At 42.0% G+C, this 25040-nt stretch overlaps 1 protein-coding gene across 3 annotated transcripts in view; it reads left to right on the top strand.

Annotated features, from left to right (window-relative positions):
- The window catches only part of LOC115204260 (pyruvate carboxylase, mitochondrial), a 121285-nt gene that overhangs the window by 11625 nt on the left and 84620 nt on the right, over positions 1-25040 (top strand). For all 3 annotated transcript variants that reach the window (XM_029769685.1, XM_029769686.1, XM_029769687.1), the window contains 2 exons: positions 7935-8053; positions 17972-18134. In XM_029769685.1, the coding sequence (XP_029625545.1) occupies positions 7935-8053; positions 17972-18134 (282 nt within the window). The remainder of the gene's footprint in view (positions 1-7934; positions 8054-17971; positions 18135-25040) is intronic.

The raw sequence follows: 25040 nt of genomic DNA on the forward strand, positions 1-25040 counted from the left end.
TACATTTTGTTTGTTGTGCACTCACCTCAAACAATAGCATGGTATTTTTTCACAAATAGCTACTGAAAATTGGACGGTGCAGTTAAATTCTTGTTAATCTAAACGTTCTGCACATGTAAGACATGTCTTTGTCCTGGGAAGTTGATGTTACTTACGTCATTTCTAGTCACATTAGCGCATGTTAGTAACAGCCGTCCCGGTATAGGGACACCGATCCCGTAGAGCAGGTATTCCCAAACTGGGTTTTGTGCAATGCCATCAGGGGTACGCCAAATAAAAATGTGATTCACATAAAAAAATATTTCTGAAGAGGCAACTCTGGGATGCTCGCATTCTAGTCAGTGTCTGTTCTTTTGCTCATCTTAATCTTTTATTTTTATTGGCCAGGCTGAGATATGGCTTTTTCTTTGCAACTCTGCCTAGAAGGCCAGCGTCCCGGAGTTGCCTCTTCACTGTTGACGTTGAGACTGGTGTTTTGCAGGTACTATTTAACGAAGCTGCCATTTGAGGACTTGTGAGGTGTCTGTTTCTCAAACTAGGCACTAATGTACTTGTCCTCTTGCTCAGGTGTGCACCGGGGCCTCACACTCTTCTTTCTATTCTGGTTAGAGACAGTTTGTGCTGTTCTGTGAAGGGAGTAGTACACAACTTTGTACGAGATCATCAGTTTCTTGGCAATTTCTCGCATGGAATAGCCGTCCGTTTTTCAGAACAAGAATAGACTGACAAGTTTCAGAAGAAAGTTCTTTGTTTCTGGGCCGTTTTGAGCCTGTAATCGAACCCACAAATGCTGATGCTCCAGATATTCAACTAGTCTAAAGAAGGCCAGTTGTATTGCTTCTTTAATCAGGACAAATGTTTTCAGCTCTGCTAACATAATTGCAAAAGGGTTTTCTAATGATCAATTAGCCTTTTAAAAATGATAAACTTGGATTAGCTAACACACCGTGCCATTGGAACACAGGAGTGATGGTTGCTGATAATGGGCGTCTGTAGATGAACCACAACACATCTGCCGTTTCCATCTACAATAGTAATTTACAACATTAACAATGTCTACACGGTATTTATGATCAATTTGATATTTTAATGGACAAATGTGCTTTTCTTTCAAAAGCAAGGACATTTCTAAGGGACCCCAAACATTTGAACGGTAGTGTATATTGCGAGTTGTGCCTTTCCTCAGCCACAGTGTGTTTATGTGCTATCTCATAACTCAATGAAACCTTCACTCTTGCGCAGACATTTAGAAGGAAAACAATCAGAAAAATAAGCCCCTGGAGTTTTTTCATTGAGAATTAAGATGACTTTTGAGTAGTAGGGCATGTATAACAGCAACCATTTTAATATGGAGGGGCTAGAAGCATCTTATATGGTGTGTGGCTAGGACAGGCAAGCCCCATACTATTGTGGAGGACTTAATTCCTTCCTGCTGCCGTGGATATGGCTGGGACAATGCTGGGGGAAAAGGCCAATAAAACTATACAGACGACTTCTTCATCAAACAACACGTTCATGACGCATCAGTGACATGGCAGGAGATTAAGTGCTTTGAGACTTGTTAAGGTTCATATCACTTCCACCTTACCAGCCACCCTAGACCCACTCCAGTTTGCATACTGCCCCAGCAGGTCCACAGACGATGCAATCGCCTGCACACGGCCTTATCCCGTCTGGACAAGAGGAATACCTATGTAAGAATGCTTTTCATTGACTACAGCTCAGCATTCAATTATGAGCTTAGTACCCTTCAAGCTCATCAAGCTGGAGGCCCTGGGTCTCAATCCCGCCCTGTGCAATTGGGTCCTAGACTTTCTGACGGCCGCCCCCAGGTGGTGAAGGTAGGAAACGTCTCCACTTCGTTCACCGTCAACACGGGCCCCACAAGGGTGCGTGCTCAGCCCCCTCCTGTACTCCCTGTTCACCCACGACTGCGTGGCCATGCACGCCTCCAACTCAATCAAGTTTGCAGACGACACAACAGTAGTTTGCTTGATTACCAACAACAACGAGACGGCCTACAGGGAGGAGGTGAGGGCCCTCGGAGTGTGGTGTCAGGAAAACAACTTCTCACTCAACGTCAACAAAACAAAGGAGATGATCGTGGACTTCAGGAAACAGCAGAGGGAGCACCCCTCTATCCACATTGATGGGACCGCAGTGAAGAAGGTAGACCGTTTTTAAAAAATTCCTCTGCGTACACATCAGACAAACTGAAATGGTCCACACACGTAGACAGTGTGGTGAAGAATGTGCAACAGCGCCTCTTCAACCTCAGGCGGCTGAAGAAATTTGTCTTGTCACCCAAAACCCTGACAAACTTTTAGATGCACAATCGAGAGCAGCCTGTCGGGCTATATTACAGCCTGGTACGGCAACTGCACTGTCCTCAACCGCAAGGCTCTCCAGAGGGTGGTGTGGTCTGCACAATGCATCACTGGGGGCAAACTACCTGCCCTCCATGACACCTACACCACCCGCTGTCACAGGAAGGCCAAAAAGATCAAGGACAACAACCACCGAGACACTGCCTGTTCATACCGCTATCATCCAGAAGGTGTGGTCCGTACAGGTGCATCAAAGCTGGGACTGAGAGAAGCTGTTTTTCAATCTCAAGGCCATCAGACTGCTAAACAGCAATCACTACCTCAGAGAGGCTCACTGGCCAATTTAATAAATGGATCACTAGTCACTTTAAACAATGCCACTTTAATAATGTTTACGTGTCTTTCATTACTCGTGTATATACTGTATTTTGTACCATCTATTGCACCTTGCCTATGCCGCTCATCCATATATTTATATGTACATATTTTCATTCACCTTTAGATTTGTGTGTATTCGGTAGTTATTGTTAGATATTACTGCACTGTCGGAACTGGAAGCACAAGCATTTCACTACACTCGCATTATCTGCTAACCATGTGTATGTGACCAATGTGATGTTTTGAAACAATTACTGCTTTGCATACAAGCCAGTGAATTCTATGCATTACAGCTGGATGAGTCAACAGACTTGGCGGGCCTGGCACAGCTCCTGGTATATGTTCTTTGTTTTTGGAGGGTCAATTAAGGAAGACATCCTCTTCTGGAAACCAGGACAACAGGAGAGGATATTTTTAAAGTACTGGACAACTTTGTGACATCAAATGGACTTTGGTGGTCAAGATGTGTTTGTATCTGTACTGATGGTGCAACAGCCATGACAGGGAGACATAGTGGAGTGCTAACGCGCGTGCAAGCAGTTGCTCCCGATGCCACTTGGGTACGCTGCAACATCCACTGAGAGGCTCTTGCTGCCAAGGGAATGCCTGACGGCTTGAAATGCATTTTGGACACTACAGTGAAAATGGTTCATTTTGTTAAAGCAAGGCCCCTGAATTCTCGTATTTTCTGCACTATGCAATGATATGGGCATCGACCATGTAACGCTTTTACAACATACAGCGCTGATTATCAAGGGGCAAAGTATTGACGCTTTTTTGAATTGAGACAAGCCTTTACTGAGCATCATTTTCACCTGTCTGATCGCTTGATGACGAGTTTCTCACACAACGGGCCAGTCTGGGTGATGTTTTCCTCGCCTGAATGAGCTGAATCTAGGATTACAGGGACTCTCCGCAACTAGATTCAATGTGCGGGACAAAATTGAGGCTATGATTTAATAAGTTGGAGCTCTTCTCTGTCTGCATTAACAAGTACAATATACAGGTCTTTCCATCATTGTCCTTAAGCTTGTTCATTTGTACACAAATCATACAATATGTGATATAGCGACGCACCTGAGTGAGTTGGGTGCGCAATTACGCAGGTACTTTCCCGAAATGTATGACATAAACAACGAGTCGTTATCACTTTCATGCCCTGCCTCCAAATTGCAACAAGACGTTATGTGAAAATTGAATTTAATCAGAAGCCACTGCCAGATTTCTGGATTGGGCTGCGCTCAGAGTATCCTGCCTTGTCAAATCACGCTGTTAAGGCAATGATTCCCTTTGCAACCACGTATCTACGTGAGAGTGGATTCTCGGCCCTCACTAGCATGAACTAAATACAGGCACAGACTGTGTGGAAAATGATTTAAAACTGAGACTCTCTCCAATACAACCCAACATTGCAGAGTTGTGCATTCTTTCAAGCACACCTTTCTCATTAAACTGAGTTCACAATTTTCGATGAACAAGTTGTCGTGTCTTTGGGGTACCATTAAACTGAAGACATGTTTATCAATTAACTCGCTGTAATTATCATGCGATTAAACTGATTAATCGTTTAATTGTAATTAACTAGGAGATCGGGGCACCAAGGAGAATATTCAGATTACAAAGTTATAATTTTCCTAATATAACTTTCCTATATTATAATATAGGCCGATTTATCTTCTATTTTCAATGGCGTATTTTACCTCTCCAGTCTCATTCCAAACGTCGTAAATTGTTGTATCTGCACGAACCCAGTCTTTACTAAAATAATCCATACATCAATTGTCTTAAATCATTTATTTACTACACTAAGTAATTAACAGAAAACATACAAACAGTAATTATCGTCACAAAGGATTGGTAGCGTAATGGGCTAACAGGCAGGTCGGCCTGTTGAACAATGGATCATAAAAGTCAGCTGAGGATGCACACCTACAGAGTTCATTAATATTACAATTGACAATTGAACGCTCACTCATTCGGGAACAAATGCAATCAATATATATTTGCGCTCAGTGTCGTCGGGATCCTTGTTTGAGCGTCGTTCTGATGGAGAGTTCTCTCTCTCTCGGTTAGAATGGATCTTTCAAAGCGACATTCATTAATGTCGTCATAGAATGGATCTTTCGTTGGTCTTCGCGTTCGATGATATAATTTTACTTAGCTGCAGACTAATAATTAATATCAAAGACTTGTTCTTATTCTGTCGGTCTCGATAGTAAAAGTTAACCACGTGGTATAGTTCACTTTCAGTAGAGGAATTGGATGGTAAAACCTACTGGCCCACTCGAAATGGAGTGGAGGCCTGGTCTGGAGAAATGTAAATCAGGGTATAGTTTTATAGTGACCCTAGAACAGGCTTGTCAAATGACGCCTGGTCCTGTCTGTGTCCCTGGGGGGCGTGCCGATGGCTGAGTTAGAATTGGATTTCTGTACCAAGCTTATCACATTAACATCAGTACATAGCATCTCAATGTATTACAAATAGCTTTATCCTTATTAATACATTTTATACAACCATTATGATGCAAGTCTCATCGCTGAGGCTATTATATAAACAGTTTATGGTAATATGGCTATATTGTCTCTTCTGAGTATCACAAAATTGTACCAAGCGGACCAGTTCGTAGCTGGATTCTTCACCAATCTTCCATACCTTCTCCAGAACACACGTCGCTCGGTTCTCCAATTCTATGAGTTGGAAGAATTTCCTTTGTCTCTCTATGAAACATGTGGTAGGAGATTCTCCTCTTAGAGTTTTTACAACCCTTTCACACAGGGCCTGGGTTGGGGGGAAGGTGGTTGGGGGATGGTACAAAGGGGAGGGGGCCAACTGTCCTCCCTGTACCCAAAGAGGCCAACGTCATGACAAAGTAAAGATGGTTAAATAAAGAGCAAAATTATTTATTTGTGCCTTGGTGCCTATAAGAGCCCTTTGTCACAACCCGGCTCGTGGGAAGTGACAAATTCACACTGTGTGGCAGGCTTACAATGATGGCAAAAAACATTTGAGAGTGCGCTGACCCTGGTGCTGGAGGGGATATGCAGCTGGAGGTTGAATGTTTTGAAGGGGTACGAGACTATAAAAAGTTTGGGAACCACTGCCATAGAGGATGAGGATAAGTATACAAACAAAGCCCATAATGGAATGCAGCCTGTTCTATGCAAATGTGAGAATCAGATTTTCTTTTGGGGGGGGGGGGTAATATATGGGTGCAAGCAGCTCTCCCCCTGGCTGGGGTTGTAATTGGATTGAAATGACTGATGCTATTTGCTGTGGCACTCCATTTTAAAAGAAGAGAAAAAAAGTTGTATTGCCAAACATTGTTTGTAATAAAGTTTTCATACCCCTTATTCCATATTTTGCTGTTACAGCCTGAATTAAAAATGGATTCAATATTTTTTTTCTCACACGTCTACACAATACCCCATAATGACAAAGTGAAATGTTTTAATTTATTGAACATTACATATAGAAACATCTAATTTACATGGTGTTTCACATCCCTGAGTCAAATGTTAGAATCTACTTTGGCAACGATTACAGCTTTAAGTCTTTCTGGCTAGGTATTTAAGAGCTTTCCACACCTGAATTTTACAATATTTGCACATTATTATTTTAGAAATTCTTCAAGCTCTTCCAAGTTGGTGGTTTATCATTGGTAAAGATTTAAGCGGTTTTCCTCAGATTTTTTTTCCTGTGCTTAGCTCTATTCATTTTTTATTTAAAAAAAAATAAATAAAAAATGATCCCCCCCAAAAATTCCCATATCCTTGCAGATGACAACCATACCCATAACATGATGCAGTCACCACCATGAAGTTGTACGCAGTAATGTTTTTTGCAATTTTACTTTAGTGCCGTATTGGAAACAGGATGCATGTTTTGGAATATTTTTTTCTGTTAAAGCTTCCTTATTTTCACTCTGTCATTTAGGTTAGTACTGCGAAGTAAGTACAATGCTTATCCATCCTCGGTTTTCTCCTATCACAGCCATTTAACTCTGGAACTGGTTTAAAATCCCCATTGGCCTCATGGTGAAATCCCTGAGTGATTTCCTTCCTCTCCGGCAACTGAGTTGGCAAGGACGCCTGCATCTTTGTAGTGACTGGGTGTATTGATACACTTTGGATGGTGTAATTAATAACTTCACCATGCTCAAAGGGATATTGAATGTCTTTTTTTTTTTTTTTTTTAACCAGTCGGTGCCCTTTGCGAGGCATTGGAAACCCTCGCTGGTCTCTGGTTGAATATTTGTTTTGAAATTCACTGTTCAACTGAGTGAACTTATGTGCGTGATACAGAGCTGAGGTAGTTATTCAAACATGTTAAACACTATTGTACACAGTGAGCCCATTTGAACTTTATTTGACTTGTTAAGCAAATGTTTACTCCTGAACTTATTTAGGCTTGCTGTAGCAAAGGGGTTGAATACGTATTGACGGAAGACATTTCAGCCTCTTTGTTTACCCAAAAAGTGTGTGTGTGTGTCTCTAAACCTTTTACTTTGACATTATGGGGGGGGTGATGTGTGTAGGCCTGTGACCTAAAATCTCAATTTAATACATTTTAAATTCAGGCTGAAACACCTTGGGAAAAATCAAGGCGTGTGAATACTTTCTAAAGGCACTGTACATACACAGCACTTATCCCGTGTGTGACATGAACTGCCTAGCCATGAGCCTGTACCTTCACGTGGGTGACTGAATGAATGAGAGGGCGCCTGCCTAGCTGGCGGAGAATAGTTTTGGGCAAGGGATGATTTTTAGAGTGGTTCAGATTTCAGAGAATTTGGCTAGTGCTATTTTGACACCCCGCAGCGCTGTGGAGGGGGAAATGGTCTGATATATTAAATCCTGCTTCCTCCTTGGCTGAGCTCTAGTAAGGCTGTCTAAAAATGACTATAATCACAATGGGATATCGCAGTCTTTAGTAGATATTAGCTGTCTTGTCGTTTCCCCTTTTTAGTAGATTTCGTTTTCTGTAGTAGTGGGAAAAAAATAAATAAACGGATTCAGTTGGTGTGAGTGAGAGAGACTTGGTTTATTCATTGTATGAAGTTAATTTTAGCTTTTGAAACACAGAACTTGTAAGCTCTTCCAATAGAATTCAGAATCTGAGAATTTGCCAAGAAATCCAGTCATACTTATTTCTTCAAATATCTTTCCATGTCCTCAGGTAGGTGAGGAATTAAGAGGTTTGCATCTAATTGCATTTGTCTGTGTGTACAGGTGGGCTATGAGAATGCTGGCACGGTGGAGTTCCTGGTGGATAAGCATGGAAGGCACTACTTCATCGAGGTCAACTCCCGCCTGCAGGTGGAGCACACCGTTACCGAGCAGGTCACAGAGTAAGTCACAGCCGTTAACGAGCAGGCCATGGCCGTTACCTGGCATTACAATATCACGTCTCTGACAAACTGTAAGACTGTTCCCTGTCTGGTCAAATTATGTCTGTTCATGGTAAGTGTCAACACTGTCCTTTTACTCACTGTCTTTATAAAGGTTGTGTCCCAATACTTCTAAATGCCTTCATTGTGTCAACTTATCTGAAAGCAATATGTAGGTAAAAACAACATGGCAAACCCATATCCATGTAGGTATTCTACATCCAGCCAAGCGCATATAGTCAAGTAAAGGTAATCCACATTCAGTCAAACTTGGCTGACGGTCATGAAATGTTGGATGACCGTAATTGGCCATTCGAATAGCAAAACACAGAACGGGCGTCAGCATTCGAGTAAATTATGGCATAATGGGTGGACCGGCAGCCATTTGTGAGGTGTACCCATAGGTGCAAAACGGGAAGTAAAAGCAGGAAGTGTACTCACCAATATGTGCTGTGATTTGTTAATTCATCTCAACTGAGAATGTGGTAGCTGCAGCCCAATATGACGACCAGTGTATGGAAAGGAGTGGGTGTATGGAAAGCACTCTGCTATAGTTTACTGTCTTTAGCTGTTTCTTACCACGCCAACTACTGTACCGCAAGAGTTTGGACTTCTGTTTTGAAGCCAGAGGATGAGTTTGAGTTGTATTTCACTGTTAGTTTTACACAATTTTAAATGTTCAGTTATAAAACTGACGTTTTATTTTTGAAGTATTGATGGGAGGACTGTTGTGTTGTATGCTTATACTTACTGTGACTGTCAAATTGATGTTGGCTACTAGGTAACTACTTCCCATGCTCCTGCTGGACAGTAGTGCTTGTTAAGCGGGAGCGAAGGGCACTGTGTCCTGTTGCTGATAACCACAGAAAGGAAAGCAAGCCTTTTGGAGTGCGAGTCTAGCCAATGAATGAGTGTTTTAGTTAGTTCAGTTTTTTGATGCTTTGTCTGCTTGATTGTTATGGTTGACTTGGGCTTCTTCTGCTTGGGAACTTGATTGAAGAGTTGATGCAATTTATCATGGAGGAAGAAAATGAGCCAGATGGGAAGACATGATACTACTTAGTCAAGGACTGAACATCTTGCCTTGTGATAACGCAAAGGAACCCTACAGAAGTGTCGTAACGATGAAGTAAATGGACTGCTATAGCAGATGCTTAAGAACATTATGTTCTTATGCCGTTTTCCTTTTCCATATAAATCACAGTCCAGGAGGTTGTATGAGTTCTACATTCAGAGCCAGAATCCTAGTCCACAAATGGCACAGTGAGACTATGTCATTTGGACTTCCTACTCTGGACACTAAAGATGATAGAATGTCTAATCTCACCTGTCATATGCATTTAGAGGTGAAACACTGACAATTGCATGCACTTATCAGATGCAGCAAAGTCCTCTATTTAATCATTCAGGAGGGATGAAGGCAAAGCAGCATCATTTTTTAACACTGACTCACACAGATTGATTTGAATGCTTTTTTTTGTGTGTTTCTCCTGTGCTCCTGGCACATACTTCTGTATTTGTGCCTGTCTGGTCGCGTGGAAGGAATGTAGGTTCATTCATTATAAATGTCCATCTTGTCACATGAAATTGAAACTGTCAAACTGCAATTGGCATTCAGCGGGAGCGCTCCTCTGAGTGATTGGGTCTGGAAATGCACTTGATTCTTTTTTTCGGAAACTCACCAAAAAGGCATTCGAGCCACCAGCCGCTGGCCATGTTCTCCTCCAGCTGGGTTGAATTCTCAGGTCTGAATATAGTGCTCTAGTGAGTAGGTTATTACACGACAGCTCTATTTTTGGCTGTCTGCCTCCACCTTTTATCATGACTTTCAATTGGTCACATTGATTAAGACCAATTAAGGTCCCCTTCTGTCACTTCCGAGTAAGTTGTGTGGTAATGGGAATCACTGGAAATGGCCCATGACATCGCAATGTGTTAACTCCTCAAACTCTGACTTCCCCAGTCTCATAACAGCTATTTTTCCTCCTTTCATTTCAGTCAATGTACATCTGTCCTTCTTTGGCGCATTCATCCTTTTTTCTTGCGTTGCCATAACATCACCTATCTAGGAACAGTATCCTGCTGTATGGAGCCCATGTACAGTGCATTTGGAAAGTATTCAGACCCCTTCCACTTGTTCCACATTTTGTTACCTTACAGCCTTATTCTAAAATTGATTGATGAAGAAAAACATGTATTTAATCTACCCACATAATGACAAAGTAAAAACTGGTATTTAGAAATGTGTGTGTATATATATCTAACACATTTACATAAGTAATCAGACCCTTTACTCAGTACTTTGTTGAAGCACCTTTGGCAGCGATTACAGCCTCGAGTCTTGGGTATGACACTACAAGTCACACCTGTATTTGGAGAGTTTCTCCCTTTTTTGTTTTTTTTCTTCTTTGCAGATCCCCTCAAGCTCTGTCAGGTTGGATTGGGAGTGTATTTTCAGGTCTCTCCAGAGATGTTCAAGTCCGGGCTCTGGCTGGGCCACTCAAGGACATTCAGAGACTTGTCCTGAAGCCACTCCTGCGGTGTCTTGGCTGTGTGCTTAGGGTTGTTGCCCTGCTGGAAGGTGAGCCTTCGCCCCAGTCTGAGGTCCTGAGTGCTCTGGAGCAGGTTTTAATCAAAGGATCTCTGTACTTTTCTCCGTTCATCTTTCCCTTGATCCTGGCTTGTCTCCCAATCCCTGCCGCTGAAAAACATCCGCGCAGCATGATGCTGCCACCACCATGCGTCACTGTAGGAATGGTGCCAGGTTTCCTCCAGACGTGATGCTTGCCATTCAGGCCAAAGAGTTGTTGGTTTCATCAGACCAGAGAATCTTGTTTCTTATGGTCTGAGAGGCATCTAAAGGAATTTTAGCAAATTCCAAGCGGGCTGTCATGTACCTTTTTACTGAGTAGTGGCTTCCGTCTGGCCATTCTACCATAAAGGCCTAATTGATTGAGTGCTTCAGAGATGGTTGTCCTTCAGGAAGGCTCAGTTTTGTTTGTTTGAAAGTATATTGGAACGTTCTTGGTAGCTACCTAGCTTATGTTGGCTCCCGAGACGCAGTTGGCGTCAGTTGCTGGGACTGCTTGTATCTTTCCAGTGATCCTGCTGACCAAGGACAGGTCTGAGGAGCTATTTGGCGTCACAGCTAGCCTAGCAGCTAGCTAGCTGGACATCAAGCTGGCAATGTGTTCTTGAGCGCAGCCCACAAAGCGGTTATCCATTGTGGCTGGGACGGCAGATTGTTCCGGGTTTGTGGCTGTCTAGATCCCTGCTGTTTGTTTTTAATTTTCCCGTGACCTTCCCTGTCTGGAATTGTGAGGAGTAACAGCTTAACATGCGTTGATAGCTACCATAAGCATAAGCATTTGTTACAACATAAAAGTAAAGTGTTTTGTCCAAATACTCGGATTCTACTAATAAAAGAATGGACGACCTGACCAGAGAGGTCCAGGACCTGAAGAACAGTTAGCAGAACAGTGCACCAGAAGAGGGAAGAACTGATACCAGCCATGAAAGCTGCCAGAGCTCGTGGAGACATTGCGTACATCCACTACGACAGGCTCATTGTCCACCCTCCCTCCCAGAAGCCTAGAAGGGATGAGCGAGCCAAGCCTATGGGTTTGTAGTCTCAACCCCGCAGCGCGCACACCAATTTATTAATGGACTTCTTAATGTATATATTTTTTTTCTCTTGCTTGGTCTGCTCTTTTCAATATTATGTCTGTCTCTGATAAGCTACCCAGGAAAGGGCTGAAAATGGCCCATATTAATACAATGTAGCCTTAGCAAGTTACTGATTTCATGAACCTTATTTCTAACATCTGATATCAACATATATTAGCCATTTCTGAGACTCACTTAGATAATTGTGATTTATACAAGTAGCAATACAAGGATATAACATCTATAGAAGAGACAAATGCTTATGGGGGGGGAGTTGCTGTATATATTCAGAGCTATATCCCTGTAATGCTTAGAGCTTGTGTCAAGTGTTATTGAAGTGTTGTGGTTGCAGGTTCACTTGGCACATCTAAAGCCTTTTCTTTTGGGGTGTTGCTATAGGCCACCAAGTGCTAACAGTCTGTATCTAAATAATATGTGTGAAATGCTTGGTAGTTTGTGATTTAAACAGAGGTCTACTTTCTCGGGGACCTGAATATTGACTGATGAAAACCAAGCTGTCTGCTCAAGAGGAAGCTTCTTAATGTAACCAGTGCCTGTAATCTGGTTCAGGTTATTAATCAACCTACCAAGGTGTTTACAAACACTACAGGAACAAGATCATCCACATGTATCGATCACATCTTTACTAATGCTGTAGAACTTTGTTCTAAAGCTATATCCGTACCCATTGGATGCAGTGATCACAATAAAGTGGCTATATCCAGGAAAGACAAATTTCCAACAGCTGGGCCTAAAGTAGTACATAAGAAATCATTCACAAGAATTTGATGTGACTCTTATGTGGATATCAAATATATGTTGGTCTGATGTGATTAATGAGGAGCATCCAGACGCTGCACTTGATGAAATTGCTTCTTCCAATTATTGATAAACATGCACCTGTTAAGAAACTGACTGTTAGAACTGTTAAGGCTCCATGGATTGATGAGGAATTGAAAAACTGTATGGCTGAAAGAGAGGCTAATAAGCCTGGCTGCACATCTGACTGGCTGACACTGCAAATTGAGAAATTATGTGACTAAACTCAACAAAAATAAGACAAAACTGTATTATGAAGCCAATATCAAGTACTTGAAATTAAATAATGGGCAGAAAGACATTCAACTACATCCCTCATCGAATGATGGCTTGTTCATCACAAAACCATTTGATGTTGCAGAATTTATTTGAATGATTACTTCATTGGCAAAGTGGGTAAACTTAGGCAGGAAATGCCTGTGACAAATAGTGAGCAATTATTTTCATGCATAAAAAAAATAAAATTAATTTAATGAAAGAGCAGTGCAAGTTTGAATTTTGGTGGAAAAATGTATTAACGATCAGTAATGACAAAACCTCCTGGCATTGACAACTTAGATGGAAAGCTACTGAGGATGGTAGCTGACTATAGCCACTCCTATCTGTAATATCTTTAATCTGAGCCTAGAGGAAAGTCTTTGTCCTCAGGCCTGGATGGAAGCCAAAGTCATTTCGCTACCCAAGAGTGGTAAATCAGCTTTAACTGGTTCTAACAGCAGACCTATCAGCTTGCTGCCAGCTCTTAGCAAACTGTTGGAATAAATTGTGTTTGACCAAATACAATGCTACTTCTCTAAACAAATTAAGACTTTCAGCATGCTTATAGAGAAGGGCACTCAACATGTTCTGCACTGATACAAATGACTGCTTGGTTGAAAGAAATTGATAATAAGAAGATTGTGGGAGCTGTAACATTAGATTTCATAGCAGCCTTTGATATTATTGACCGTAACTTATGTGTTATGGTTTTTCAAACTCTGCCATAGCTCTGAATCCACGATATCTAATAAATCTGAGCGGTTTCTTAAATGGAAGCTTCTCATGTCAAACATGTGAAGTGGGGTGTACCGCAGGGCAGCTCTCTAGTCCTTTTTTTATTTTTTTAACCAATGACCTGCCACTGGCATTAAACAAAGCATGTGTGTCCATGTATGCTGCTGATTCAACCATATACGCATCAGCAACCACAGCTAATGAATTCACTGAAACCCTTAAAGAGTTGCAGTCTGTTTTGGCCAGTAATAAACTGGTCCTGAACACCTCTAAAGTTAAGAGCATTGTATTTGGTACAAATCATTCTTTAAGTGGTAGATCTCAGCTGAATCTGGTAATGAATGGTGTGGCTGAACAAGTTGAGACTAAATTACTTGGCGTTACCTTAGATTGTAAACTTTCATGGTCAAAACATATAGAGTCAATGGTTTCAAAGATGGGGAGAGGTCTAGCCATAGAGATGCTCTGCTGTTTTGACTACACAAAGCAACTACTGCAGGCTCTAGTTTTGTCTAATCTTGATTATTGTCCAGTTGTGGTCCAGTGCTGCAAGGAAGGACTTAGTTAAGCTGCAGCTGGCCCATAACAGAACAGCACGTTTTGCTCTTAATTGTGATCAGAGGGCTGATATAAATGCTATGCATGCCAGTCTCTCTTGGCTAAGAGTTGAGGAGAGACTGACTGCATCACTTCTTTTTATAAGAAATGTGTTGAATCCCAAATTGTTTGCATAGTCAACTTACACACAGCTCTGACATACACTTATCCCACCAGGGGTCTTTTCATAGTCCCCAAATCAGAACAAATTCAAGAAAGCGTACAGTATTTTATAGAGCCCTTATTGCAGGGAACTTCCATCTCATATTGCTCAAATAAACAGCAAACCTGGTTTCAAAAAACAGAAACCCCTCGCAGCACATCGCTTCTCCTCTTTTTGACCTAGATCATTTGTGTATGCATTGATATGTAGGCTGCTTTTGCAACAGCTAATGGGAATCCTAATAAAATAACAAATTCCATCGCCACAGAGAAACTCTGTCAGAGTAACCATCAGGTTCTTGGTCTCCTCCCTGACCAAGGCCCTTCTCCCCCGATTGCTCAGTTTGGCCGGGCGGCCAGCTCTAGGAATGGTCTTGGTGGTTCCAAACTTCTTCCGTTTAAGAATGGAGGCCGCTGTTTCTTTGGGGACCATTTCACTGCTGCAGAAATTTTGGTACTCTTCCCAGATCTGTGCATCGACAAAATCGTGTCTCGGAACTCTACGGACAATTCCTTCGACCTCATGGCTTGGTTTTTGCTCTGACATGCACTGTCAACTGTGGGACCTTTTATATCCCTTTTCAAATCATGTCCAATCAATTGAATTTACCGCAGGTGGACTTCAATCAAGTTGTAGAAACATCTCAAGGATGATCAATGGAAACAGGATGCACCTGAGCTCAATTTTGAGTCTCATAGCAAAGGGTCTGAATACTTATGTAAATAAGGTATTTCAGTTTTTTCTTTTAAATAAATTAGCAAACATTTCTAAACCTGTTTTTGCTTTGGTATTGTGTGTAGATTGAGAAACAATTAATTTAATCAATTTTAGAACAAGGCTGTAATGAAATGTGGAAAAGGGGAAGAGGTTTGAATACTTTCTGAATGCTGTATGTGTGTATTACATTACACACTCTGGGTGGAGTGCGTTGTGCTTTCCCTTCTACATATTCAGGCTTATGGCAGACCTCAATTCTCTCAGCATTTGCACTACTCCAATTCTCCTTCCCACTCCTCTCCCTCAATTAAATTCTCTTTCTGCAGTGTGTGTCTACAGCTCAGTCATTATATGCTGTCTGTCACTGACCCTATAATGGGTTTCTAATCACTGCGTTGTGGCTAGATTGCAGCTGCACATTTGTCTAGTCTGCGAGAAATTAGGAATGGGAAACGAGAGCGGGGTGAGGGAGAAGGGTACTAAACTGGCACACGGATGAGGAAAGCTTGTCAACGGATTGATGTGTTGGGGCTGGTTTAAAGATGACCTGGATCTTATCCATATAGCGACGGGGTAAAGCGGGGTAAAGCGGAGAGACTTTCAGTGGAAGGATTTTAGGTTATTATACGGAGAGGGGCATTTTCCCCCACACCAGTGCCACATGCGCCGCATGGCATCAGCAATTAGTGGAAAAGGAAATCAGACTGTATATAGGAACCCCCCCCTCTTCTGTCTCCCCTCCCTCCCTCTGCTTCCAGCTCATATCACATCTTTGGTTTTGTGCAATGCAGTCTCCTCCGCCTCTCCTCTGTCCTCGTTTCCTTCGGTATTTTTCTTATTGTCCACCTCCTTTTCTTTCTTACCACCCCAACACTGTTTGGAACTGTAGCAGAATGGCCATCTTGTGGTCTCTGGATATAGGAGTTAGATTAGATAACAGTAGAACAAAGCAGGGACTCACTGTTTACAGCATGTCTGACATGTTTAAAGGGATTACTGCCCCCATTTGTTGTCATGTGCTACAGAGACGTTGGTTAAGCTAACACAGTTGTGCATCTTAGGCATTGTGAAATATCTAAGTCGAGAAGAAACGTACGAGGCAGTAGCTGCTTACCCCCCCCCCCCCCCCCCCCCCCCCAAGTGATCTCACCAGATGAGCCCTATGCCTGTTGACTTTTTATTTATCAAGTTTTAAATGTGGCCACTTACTACTAAATGAAAGAAACCTCATCAAGTAGATAATGTTTGACCGGGTACACGTCTAAAGAGCCATGTTGAGAATGAACATCACTACATAAATGTCATGTTCCAGGCTGCAACTAAATTATAGAATTGCGCAATTATCGTACAATGAACACTTTTTAGTTTGACACTGTTTGTAGAAAAGTACTTTTTGTCTTATTTTGTAAGTGCTTTTTCTACATCAAATGTATCGCCTGGTGACGAGTATTCCTGTTTTAGATTGAACGTACACAGGTTTGTATTAGGTTATTCATTAGCTTATGATTATATTTGTACATTTTGGTGATGGGGAAACTTTGCCAATAAAGAAATAATGGTATAAATTAAATGCAAGTATGGAAAATATTGTGTCCAAGTTAGTCAGTTGTTGGTCTCGGCCTGTACAGTTCGTCCTACGTTTGTTTCTGTCGGTTTGGAAGATATTCTGTCTTTATGACACAAACAGTATCCAGTCTACTCCAAGGCCTGAAGTTATCTTTGTCTTGTATCAAAACATTTGGCCTGTGTGTGTTTCAGAGTTCATAAAGTTTCACTACCAGCCAAAATAATTACATTTCATAGCTAGGTTTCCATTGAACTGGTGACAAATTTTCAAACAAATATTCTAAAATCCACATAAAGAAAATATGCACATTTTCCCACCGTTGGTGTGAAGACTTAGTGCACACAATGTACTTTTTCGCTTATGTTTTCATGTACTGAATAAAAATGTTAAGTTCAATGTGTTTCCATTGCATTTTAATTAACTTTTTTTTTTTTTTTTTGTCACATAGTCAAGCATCGATCATGTCACCAGAGTCAGACCCTCAATGTTTATTGGAAAGGAGCATAAAGAACGTGCACTTTCACCACCCTGTGAAGTTAATCATGTATCTTTAGCCAAATAAATTGCATGGTTTCCAGAGTCAGTGGGAGGACCACACACCATTTCATCGTGTGACTCCAAGTTTACTTTGATATGATGGGCATTACCACCGCCATTTCACTCAGAATTAATTTTTACCGACACTAAGATCCCACCATGTCGAACAAATAAATGCTTTGTGGGCTTTTATTAAATTGTATCGAAACGACCTGTTTCAATTTTTTTTTTTTGGTACGGTATGACTTAACGCGCATAACTGGATGGAAATGTGGTTTGATACAACAACTTCCAGCCAAGACACTTAGTTACTTTTTAATGTTGACCCTCACTAATTTAAGTAAAACTGTGTCTCTTCATTTAGTAAGAACATATTCCCTCAGCCTGGAGGCACAGACATGCACACATGCTTTTTAGCCAGTCAAAGTGCAGTAAAAAAGTGGTATCAGACTTGGCTTTGTTTTCTCTATGACCAGTAAAAAAACAATCCTGCATGTTGTTTGGAGCCCTAAAGTTCAAATGACCAGAATTGATTCTCTACACACCTTTTTCTTAATTAGAATGTAATGGGCAATCATTTCTGTAAATGTAACAAGTTCATATTTTTTTCTTCAACCTCACTGAAGGCGTTTCATGAACCCAATATCACGTTTTGAAATGAGAAATGTTTTGAACTCACATCTTCACATGTTGTGAAAGTCACCACCACGTCTGCATCATGTAGGGGAATAGACATGGTAGGGTGGTTACTTTAGGCACAACGGAGTGCTTAAAAAAATATATATATATATTTTTACTCTCCCCTTCTTTCTCCTGTCAGTGTGGACCTGGTTCATGCTCAGCTGCGTGTGTGTGAGGGGCGTAGCCTGCCGGAGCTGGGCCTAAAGCAGGATAAGATCCGGATCAATGGCTTCGCCATCCAATGCCGTGTGACCACAGAGGACCCTGCTCGCGGCTTCCAGCCTGACACTGGACGGCTTGAGGTAAGCAACACCCCTCCACTTCCCCAGCAGGCTACTGCCACTCAGTTATAATGGGCTGCATTCTCTCACTCTGTAGGGCCAAAAGGTTTCCTAACCATGAGCCCTGACAGAATTATTGGCCAGAGTTTTTCCTGTTTGGACTCATATCACGTGGGCTGGAGGAAAAACTCCTGGCCCTAGTTATGCATGTCCATTTTAGGGTAGTGTTTATTTATTTATTTATTTTTTTTTTTTGAATGCAGGTGTTTTAGTGGAGGCTCTAGACTGGGCCAACTCTGCTCTAAATGTTTGTTAGGGATGAGTTGCTTTTGGAAATAAATAATTGAACAAATATTGACATCAACCTCTCCCTCTTGGTTATGTTTGACATGTAGGCCTTGAATTAGTCCAAAATACTTGGCGGCTGTAGATTGTCTGTCTGGTCGTCTTTCTGATTCACACTGAGGAGCTGGATTTTCTCTTAATGCATTGAGTAGAGTCTCAGAACTGCTCTGACTGCCCTCGGTGGGGGGTTGGTCTACCTGACAAAGTTTCCGCTCAATTGCCAACCTTAAGGTCAGTCTCTAGCTCTCAAATGTAAGCGCCCTCACAAACTCATGCTGTCTGGTTCTGTTTGTACAGTGGTTTTCCGTACTTGTGATTTTCAAAGTTATCGATGGAAGTTGTCAAGTTCATGTCAGGTCTGGTGATGTTCAATACAGATCAACACTAGCACCCCTACTACTGTAATTGAGGATTAATCCTCTCACCTGAGGCTGCATGCATTCACGTAATCACCCCAGTTTTTCTAAACAGGATTTTAGAAATGTTAGCAAATGTATTAAAAATAAAACCTGAAATTACATTCACATAAGTGTTCAGACCCTTTACTCCCTACTCTGAAGCACCTTCGGCAGCAGTTACCGCCTCCAGTCTTCCTGGGTATGATGCTACAACCTTAGCACACCTGTATTTGGAGTTGCTCCCATTCTTCTCTGCAGATCCTCTCAAGCTCCCAGGTTGGATGGGGAGCTTGAGCTGCACAGCTATTTTCAGGTCTCCAGAAATGTTTGATCGGATTCAAGTCCGGGCCACTCAAGGACATTCAGAGACTTGTCCCGAAGCCACTCCTGCTGTGACTTGGCTGTGTGCTTAGGGTTGTTGTACTGTTGAAAGGTAAACCTTCGCCCCAGTCTGAGGTCCTGAGCGCTCTGGAGCAGGCTTTCATCAAGGATCTCTCTGTACTTGGCTCTGTTCATCTTTCCCTCGATCCTGACTAGTCTCCTTGCCACTGAAAAACATCCCCACAGCATGATGCTGCCACCACCATGCTTCACCGTAGGGATGGTGCCTTGTTTCCTCCAGGTGCTCTGACATGCACTGTCAACTGTGTGTATATATATAGACAGGTGTGTGCCTTTCCAAATCATGTCCAACCAATTGAATTTACCACAGGTGGACTCCAAGTTGTAGCAACATCTCAAGGATGATCAATGGAAACTGAGCTCAGGTGCATCCTGTTATGTAAATAAGGTATTTCAGTTTTTATTTTCAATACAATTGCAAAAATGTTAGCTTATGTCATTATGTGATGTGGTGTGTGTGTAGATTAAGGGGGAACATTTTTATCAATTTCAGAATAAGGCTGTAACGTAACAAAGTGGAAAAATGGATGGTATGAATACTTTCCGAAGGCTCTTTTTGTAAGCTTAAGAAGTTAATTTCAGAAATATTGTGGACCTGTTTGCCGCCTTCATTGGCTATGTACACGGTAGACTCATTGGCATACCTTACTACCCTAGCTAGTGTTTTCTAAAACCCACAGCACAGTGATTTACCAGTAAAACCTGAAAAGATAAGGGGCCCAAAACAACTCCATTGTGGAACACTGCAGTGCACATACAGTAAGTATGTCATATTGATAAAAGGTTTATTTTGTAGTTTCTCGCTTTGACCTATTTGATGACATACTTCTCAGGCAGCAGATGTAAATCCATGACCAGTGAGTTTTCAGACATTTTGTGTTAAATCAATGACATCAAATGCCACATGGAAATGTAGAATGATGGGTAGTCCTACACAGTGTGTGTATGTCTGACTGTATTCGACAACTAGTCTAACCACGTGCCCTAATTCCTGAGACTAGTCTGATGACATATCAATGTGGGCAATTATTACATCATTCCTCAGTAATTTGAGACTGCTAGATTTTTTTCCTTCCATGAGAATGGCATTCTCCTTGAAATTAAAGGTCCAATGCAGCTGTTTTCATCTCCATATCAAATCATTTCAGGGGAACAATTCAGTACCTTGCTATGATAGTTTTCAATTAAATTGTTCAAAAAGAAAAAAATTGCTTCATAGTGAAGAGCAATTCTTAAGCAAGAATTTAGCTAGGACTGTCTGGGAGTGGGGAGGGGAAAACAGAAAATTAGCTGTTATTGGCAGAGGTTTGCATCTTTCTTTATTGGTCTAAGTAATTTACTGCATGGTGGTGTCCCCACGGAAGACCAACTCCATCTGACCACAACAGGCTGAAATTGCAGGCGTTCTTTCCAAACAGCTCTAACACTAAAAGGGCATTATCGTTTTCACAGTATTATTCCAAACTCATGTGGAAATATAAAAACAATCACAGGAATTATGTTTTTGACTGCATCAAGGTGCTGGGAAAGTGGTAATATTACTTTCTAATTCCACAGTTCTGACAGTTAAGGGTGTATCAAAGCCATTTAAAAATGGTAAAAAAAAAATATATTTTTACTTTCATGACTTCAAAGAATTTCTCAAAGCACCCTGTAGGATTTGGAGAACTGCCTGTCTGAATGTAGGGAGGAGGAGAGAGTTTGAAATGCAGTTTCGGCCTTTGCTATCCTTGCCTCTAATGAAAGGCAATATTATGTAGCCATAATTATTGTCCATTAGAGATTTAGGAGACTATTGGCTAGATTAAAGGGGTTGCAAATTGCAGTTCGAATGCAGCAGGTGATGGGTAGAGCATAAATATCGACAGATGCGTTATGGATGGGCATCAAGTGAAATCAATAGGTGTGGAGTGGACACTGATGGGTGAATGTCTCAATGCTGGCCAGGGACAGGCTGGTAGATGAGGTAAACACTACAGACAGGTTCTCCAGTCACTCTGTCTCTCTCTCTCCTCTACTCTGTGTTTGTCTGAGGGCTGGCTTTGATCCCTCTCCAGTCTCTGCAACTCGGTGTCACCATTTCTTTTTTCTTTTTTTCTCACTCTGCTTTCCTAGACATTGACAGGAATAAGAATGTTTGTGCAAAAAGAATGAAACAGAACAACTTGTAAGCAACTTGTAAATGGGAATGTGACATCTAGTAAAGACTGGGTAGGGGTGCAGGTTTGTCTCTGGAATCTTCCCGGTGGTGTTTCTCCTTCAGAAGTGGAGAACCATCATTTAACAGGAAGGGAAAATAAGTACTAAAGTAACTGTCTAGTGCAAATCTCATTTTTAAAAGCTCATGCTGTTAGGTATGAACAATCTTTTTGACTAGTCCTTTTACTTGTAGTTGTCCTTTTACTTGTAGTTGTGACCAAGTCATACAAGACTAGGGGAGGCTCAGGAGTGCACCCTTTCTGCACACAAGCTAGCTAGCCAAGCAATCCACAGCTGGTGTTAGGAAAAAGGACAAAGCCTATACAACAACTATCTCGCCAGGCACTTATATTTCAAAGCTGGCTAGCCAACAATAAAGCAAGTCAAAGCAGTCCGATCCTACACGCAACAACCGTCTTGCCATTCCCTTCTATTTTAAATCCTGTGATTTGTAAGTAAAAGTTGTAATATGAAGAGGCAAGCTAGTTAGCTGTTGACTGATATACAGTCCGGTCCAAAATTATTGGCACCCTTGATAGGCAAAAAATACTTTATAAAATATAAATATTACTGTACTATATTGCAAAAAAACAATGCAAAGTGTATTACACTAATACAATTGTTAAACAAAATCTCTATCTGAGCAAATTTATATATTTTTTCCTCAGATTGCAGTCAATTATCGGCACCCCTGTTTTCAATAGCGCACCCTGGGAGGATAACAACACTGAGCCTTTTTCTCAAATATTTTGAGATTGGAGAACACATTCGGAGGGATCGTAGACCATTCATCCATATAGAATCTTTCCAGATCCTTTATATGCTTCATCTGTGCTTGTGCATTGCCCCTTTTCAATTCAAACCACAGGTTTCCAATGGGGTTCAAGTCCAGAGACTGATATGGCCATTGTAAATGGTAGATTTTGTGGTCAATTAATCAATTCTTTGTAGCTTTTGATGTGTGCTTGGGGTTATTGTCTTGCTGGAATATCCACTCCTGGCAGAGGCAACCAGGTTTTTGGCTAAAATTATGTTGTACTGGGTAAAGTTAATCATGCTGTTGACATTGATAAGGGGTCCCAGGACCAGCAAAATAGCCCCATAACAGCAAAGATCCACCACCATATTTTACAGTAGGTATGGGGTACTTTTATACTTATGCATCCTTATTTTGATGCGAAACCCACCACTGGTGAGCGAGAACTAATTTTTTTGTCTTTTTTGCTCAGCTTTATCAAGGGTACCTATCATTTTTGACCTGACTCTAGGTAGCAGCAGTAGCCAGAGTCAGGATGAACTAGCTAGTTAGTTAGCTAACCAAAAAATATCAGGAATGGTAATAATCAATTTGCATTTATTGCTGTTATAGTAAAGTGCCCTATTTGTTACATCGTGTGGTTCTAAATCCTGAATCAATCGATACTTCACTGCTCAAAAAAATAAAGAACACTTAAACAACACAATGTAACTCCAAGTCAATCACACGTCTGTGAAATCAAACTGTCCACTTAGGAAGCAACACTGACAATACATTTCACATGCTGTTGTGCAAATGGAATAGACAACAGGTGGAAATTATAGGCAATTAGCAAGACACCCCCAATAAAGGAGTGGTTCTGCAGATGGAGACCACAGACCACTTCTCAGTTCCTATGCTTCCTGGCTGATGTTTTGGTCACTTTTGAATGCTGGCGGTGCTTTCACTCTAGTGGTAGCATGAGACGGAGTCTACAACCCACACAAGTGGCTCAGGTAGTGCAGCTCATCCAGGATGGCACATCAATGCGAGCTGTGGCAAGAAGGTTTGCTGTGTCTGTCAGCGTAGTGTCCAGAGCATGGAGGCGCTACCAGGAGACAGGCCAGTACATCAGGAGACGTGGAGGAGGCCGTAGGAGGGCAACAACCCAGCAGCAGGACCGCTATCTCCGCCTTTGTGCAAGGAGGAGCAGGAGGAGCACTGCCAGAGCCCTGCAAAATGACCTCCAGCAGGCCACAAATGTGCATGTGTCTGCTCAAACGGTCAGAAACAGACTCCATGAGGGTGGTATGAGGGCCCGACGTCCACAGGTGGGGGTTGTGCTTACAGCCCAACACCGTGCGGGACGTTTGGCATTTGCCAGAGAACATCAAGATTGGCAAATTCGCCACTGGCGCCCTGTGCTCTTCACAGATGAAAGCAGGTTCACACTGAGCACATGTGACAGAGTCTGGAGACGCCGTGGAGAGCGTTCTGCTGCCTGCAACATCCTCCAGCATGACCGGTTTGGCGGTGGGTCAGTCATGGTGTGGGGTGGCATTTCTTTGGGGGGCCGCACAGCCCTCCATGTGCTCGCCAAAGGTAGCCTGACTGCCATTAGGTACCGAGATGAGATCCTCAGACCCCTTGTGAGACCATATGCTGGTGCGGTTGGCCCAGGGTTCCTCCTAATGCAAGACAATGCTAGACCTCATGTGGCTGGAGTGTGTCAGCAGTTCCTGCAAGAGGAAGGCATTGATGCTATGGACTGGCCTGCCCGTTCCCCAGACCTGAATCCAATTGAGCACATCTGGGACAACAGGTCTCGCTCCATCCACCAACGCCACGTTGCACTACAGACTGTCCAGGAGTTGGCGGATGCTTTAGTCCAGGTCTGGGAGGAGATCCTTCAGGATACCATCCGCCACCTCATCAGGAGCATGCCCAGGCGTTGTAGGGAGGTCATACAGGCACGTGGAGGCCACACACACACTACTGAGCCTCATTTTGACTTGTTTTAAGGACATTACATCAAAGTTGGATCAGCCTGTAGTGTGGTTTTCCACTTTTAATTTTGAGTGTGACTCCAAATCCAGACCACCATGGGTTGATAAATTTGGATTTCCATTGATTATTTTTGTGTGATTTTTGTTGTCAGCACATTCAACTATGTAAAGAAAAAAAAGTATTTAATAAGATTATTTCATTTAGATCTAGGATGTGTTATTTTAGTGTTCCCTTTATTTTTTTTTGAGCAGTGTATTTGACTTGGTGCAGCTGGGCTTGGGCCGTGTGCCCTAGGTAGAAGTTAATTTGAATAGCCAGGTGCATGTGTGTCTCATTGGCTGAGCTGGCAAATCAGCATTCTTTCTGCAGTATGCCCAAACCACTCTGTTTCCCAACAAATTTTTTTATATATATTTTTTAACTAGGCAAGTCAGTTAAGAACAAATTTTTAGTTACAATAACGGCCTAGCAAAAGACCTGAGGGGACGGGGACTGGGATTAAAAATATCTAAATATAGGAGAAAACACATCACGACAAGAGACAACACTACATAAAGAAAGACCTAAGACAACACAGCCTGGTAGCGACAACATGGTAGCAGCACAACACATCGTACAAACATTATTGGGCACAGACAACAGCACAAAGGGCAAGAAGGTAGACAACAATACATCATGCAAAGTAGCCACAACTGTCAGTAAGAGTGTCCATGAGGGAGTCTTTGAATGAAGAGATTGAGATGAAACTGTCCAGTTCGAGTGTTTGTTCTAGCTCGTTCCAGTCGCTAGCTGCAGCAAACTGAATAGACGAGCGACCCAGGGATGTGTGTGCTTTGGGGA

The sequence above is a fragment of the Salmo trutta genome, chromosome 12 (assembly GCF_901001165.1).
Source record: "Salmo trutta chromosome 12, fSalTru1.1, whole genome shotgun sequence".
In the NCBI taxonomy this organism is placed as follows: Eukaryota; Metazoa; Chordata; class Actinopteri; order Salmoniformes; family Salmonidae; genus Salmo; species Salmo trutta.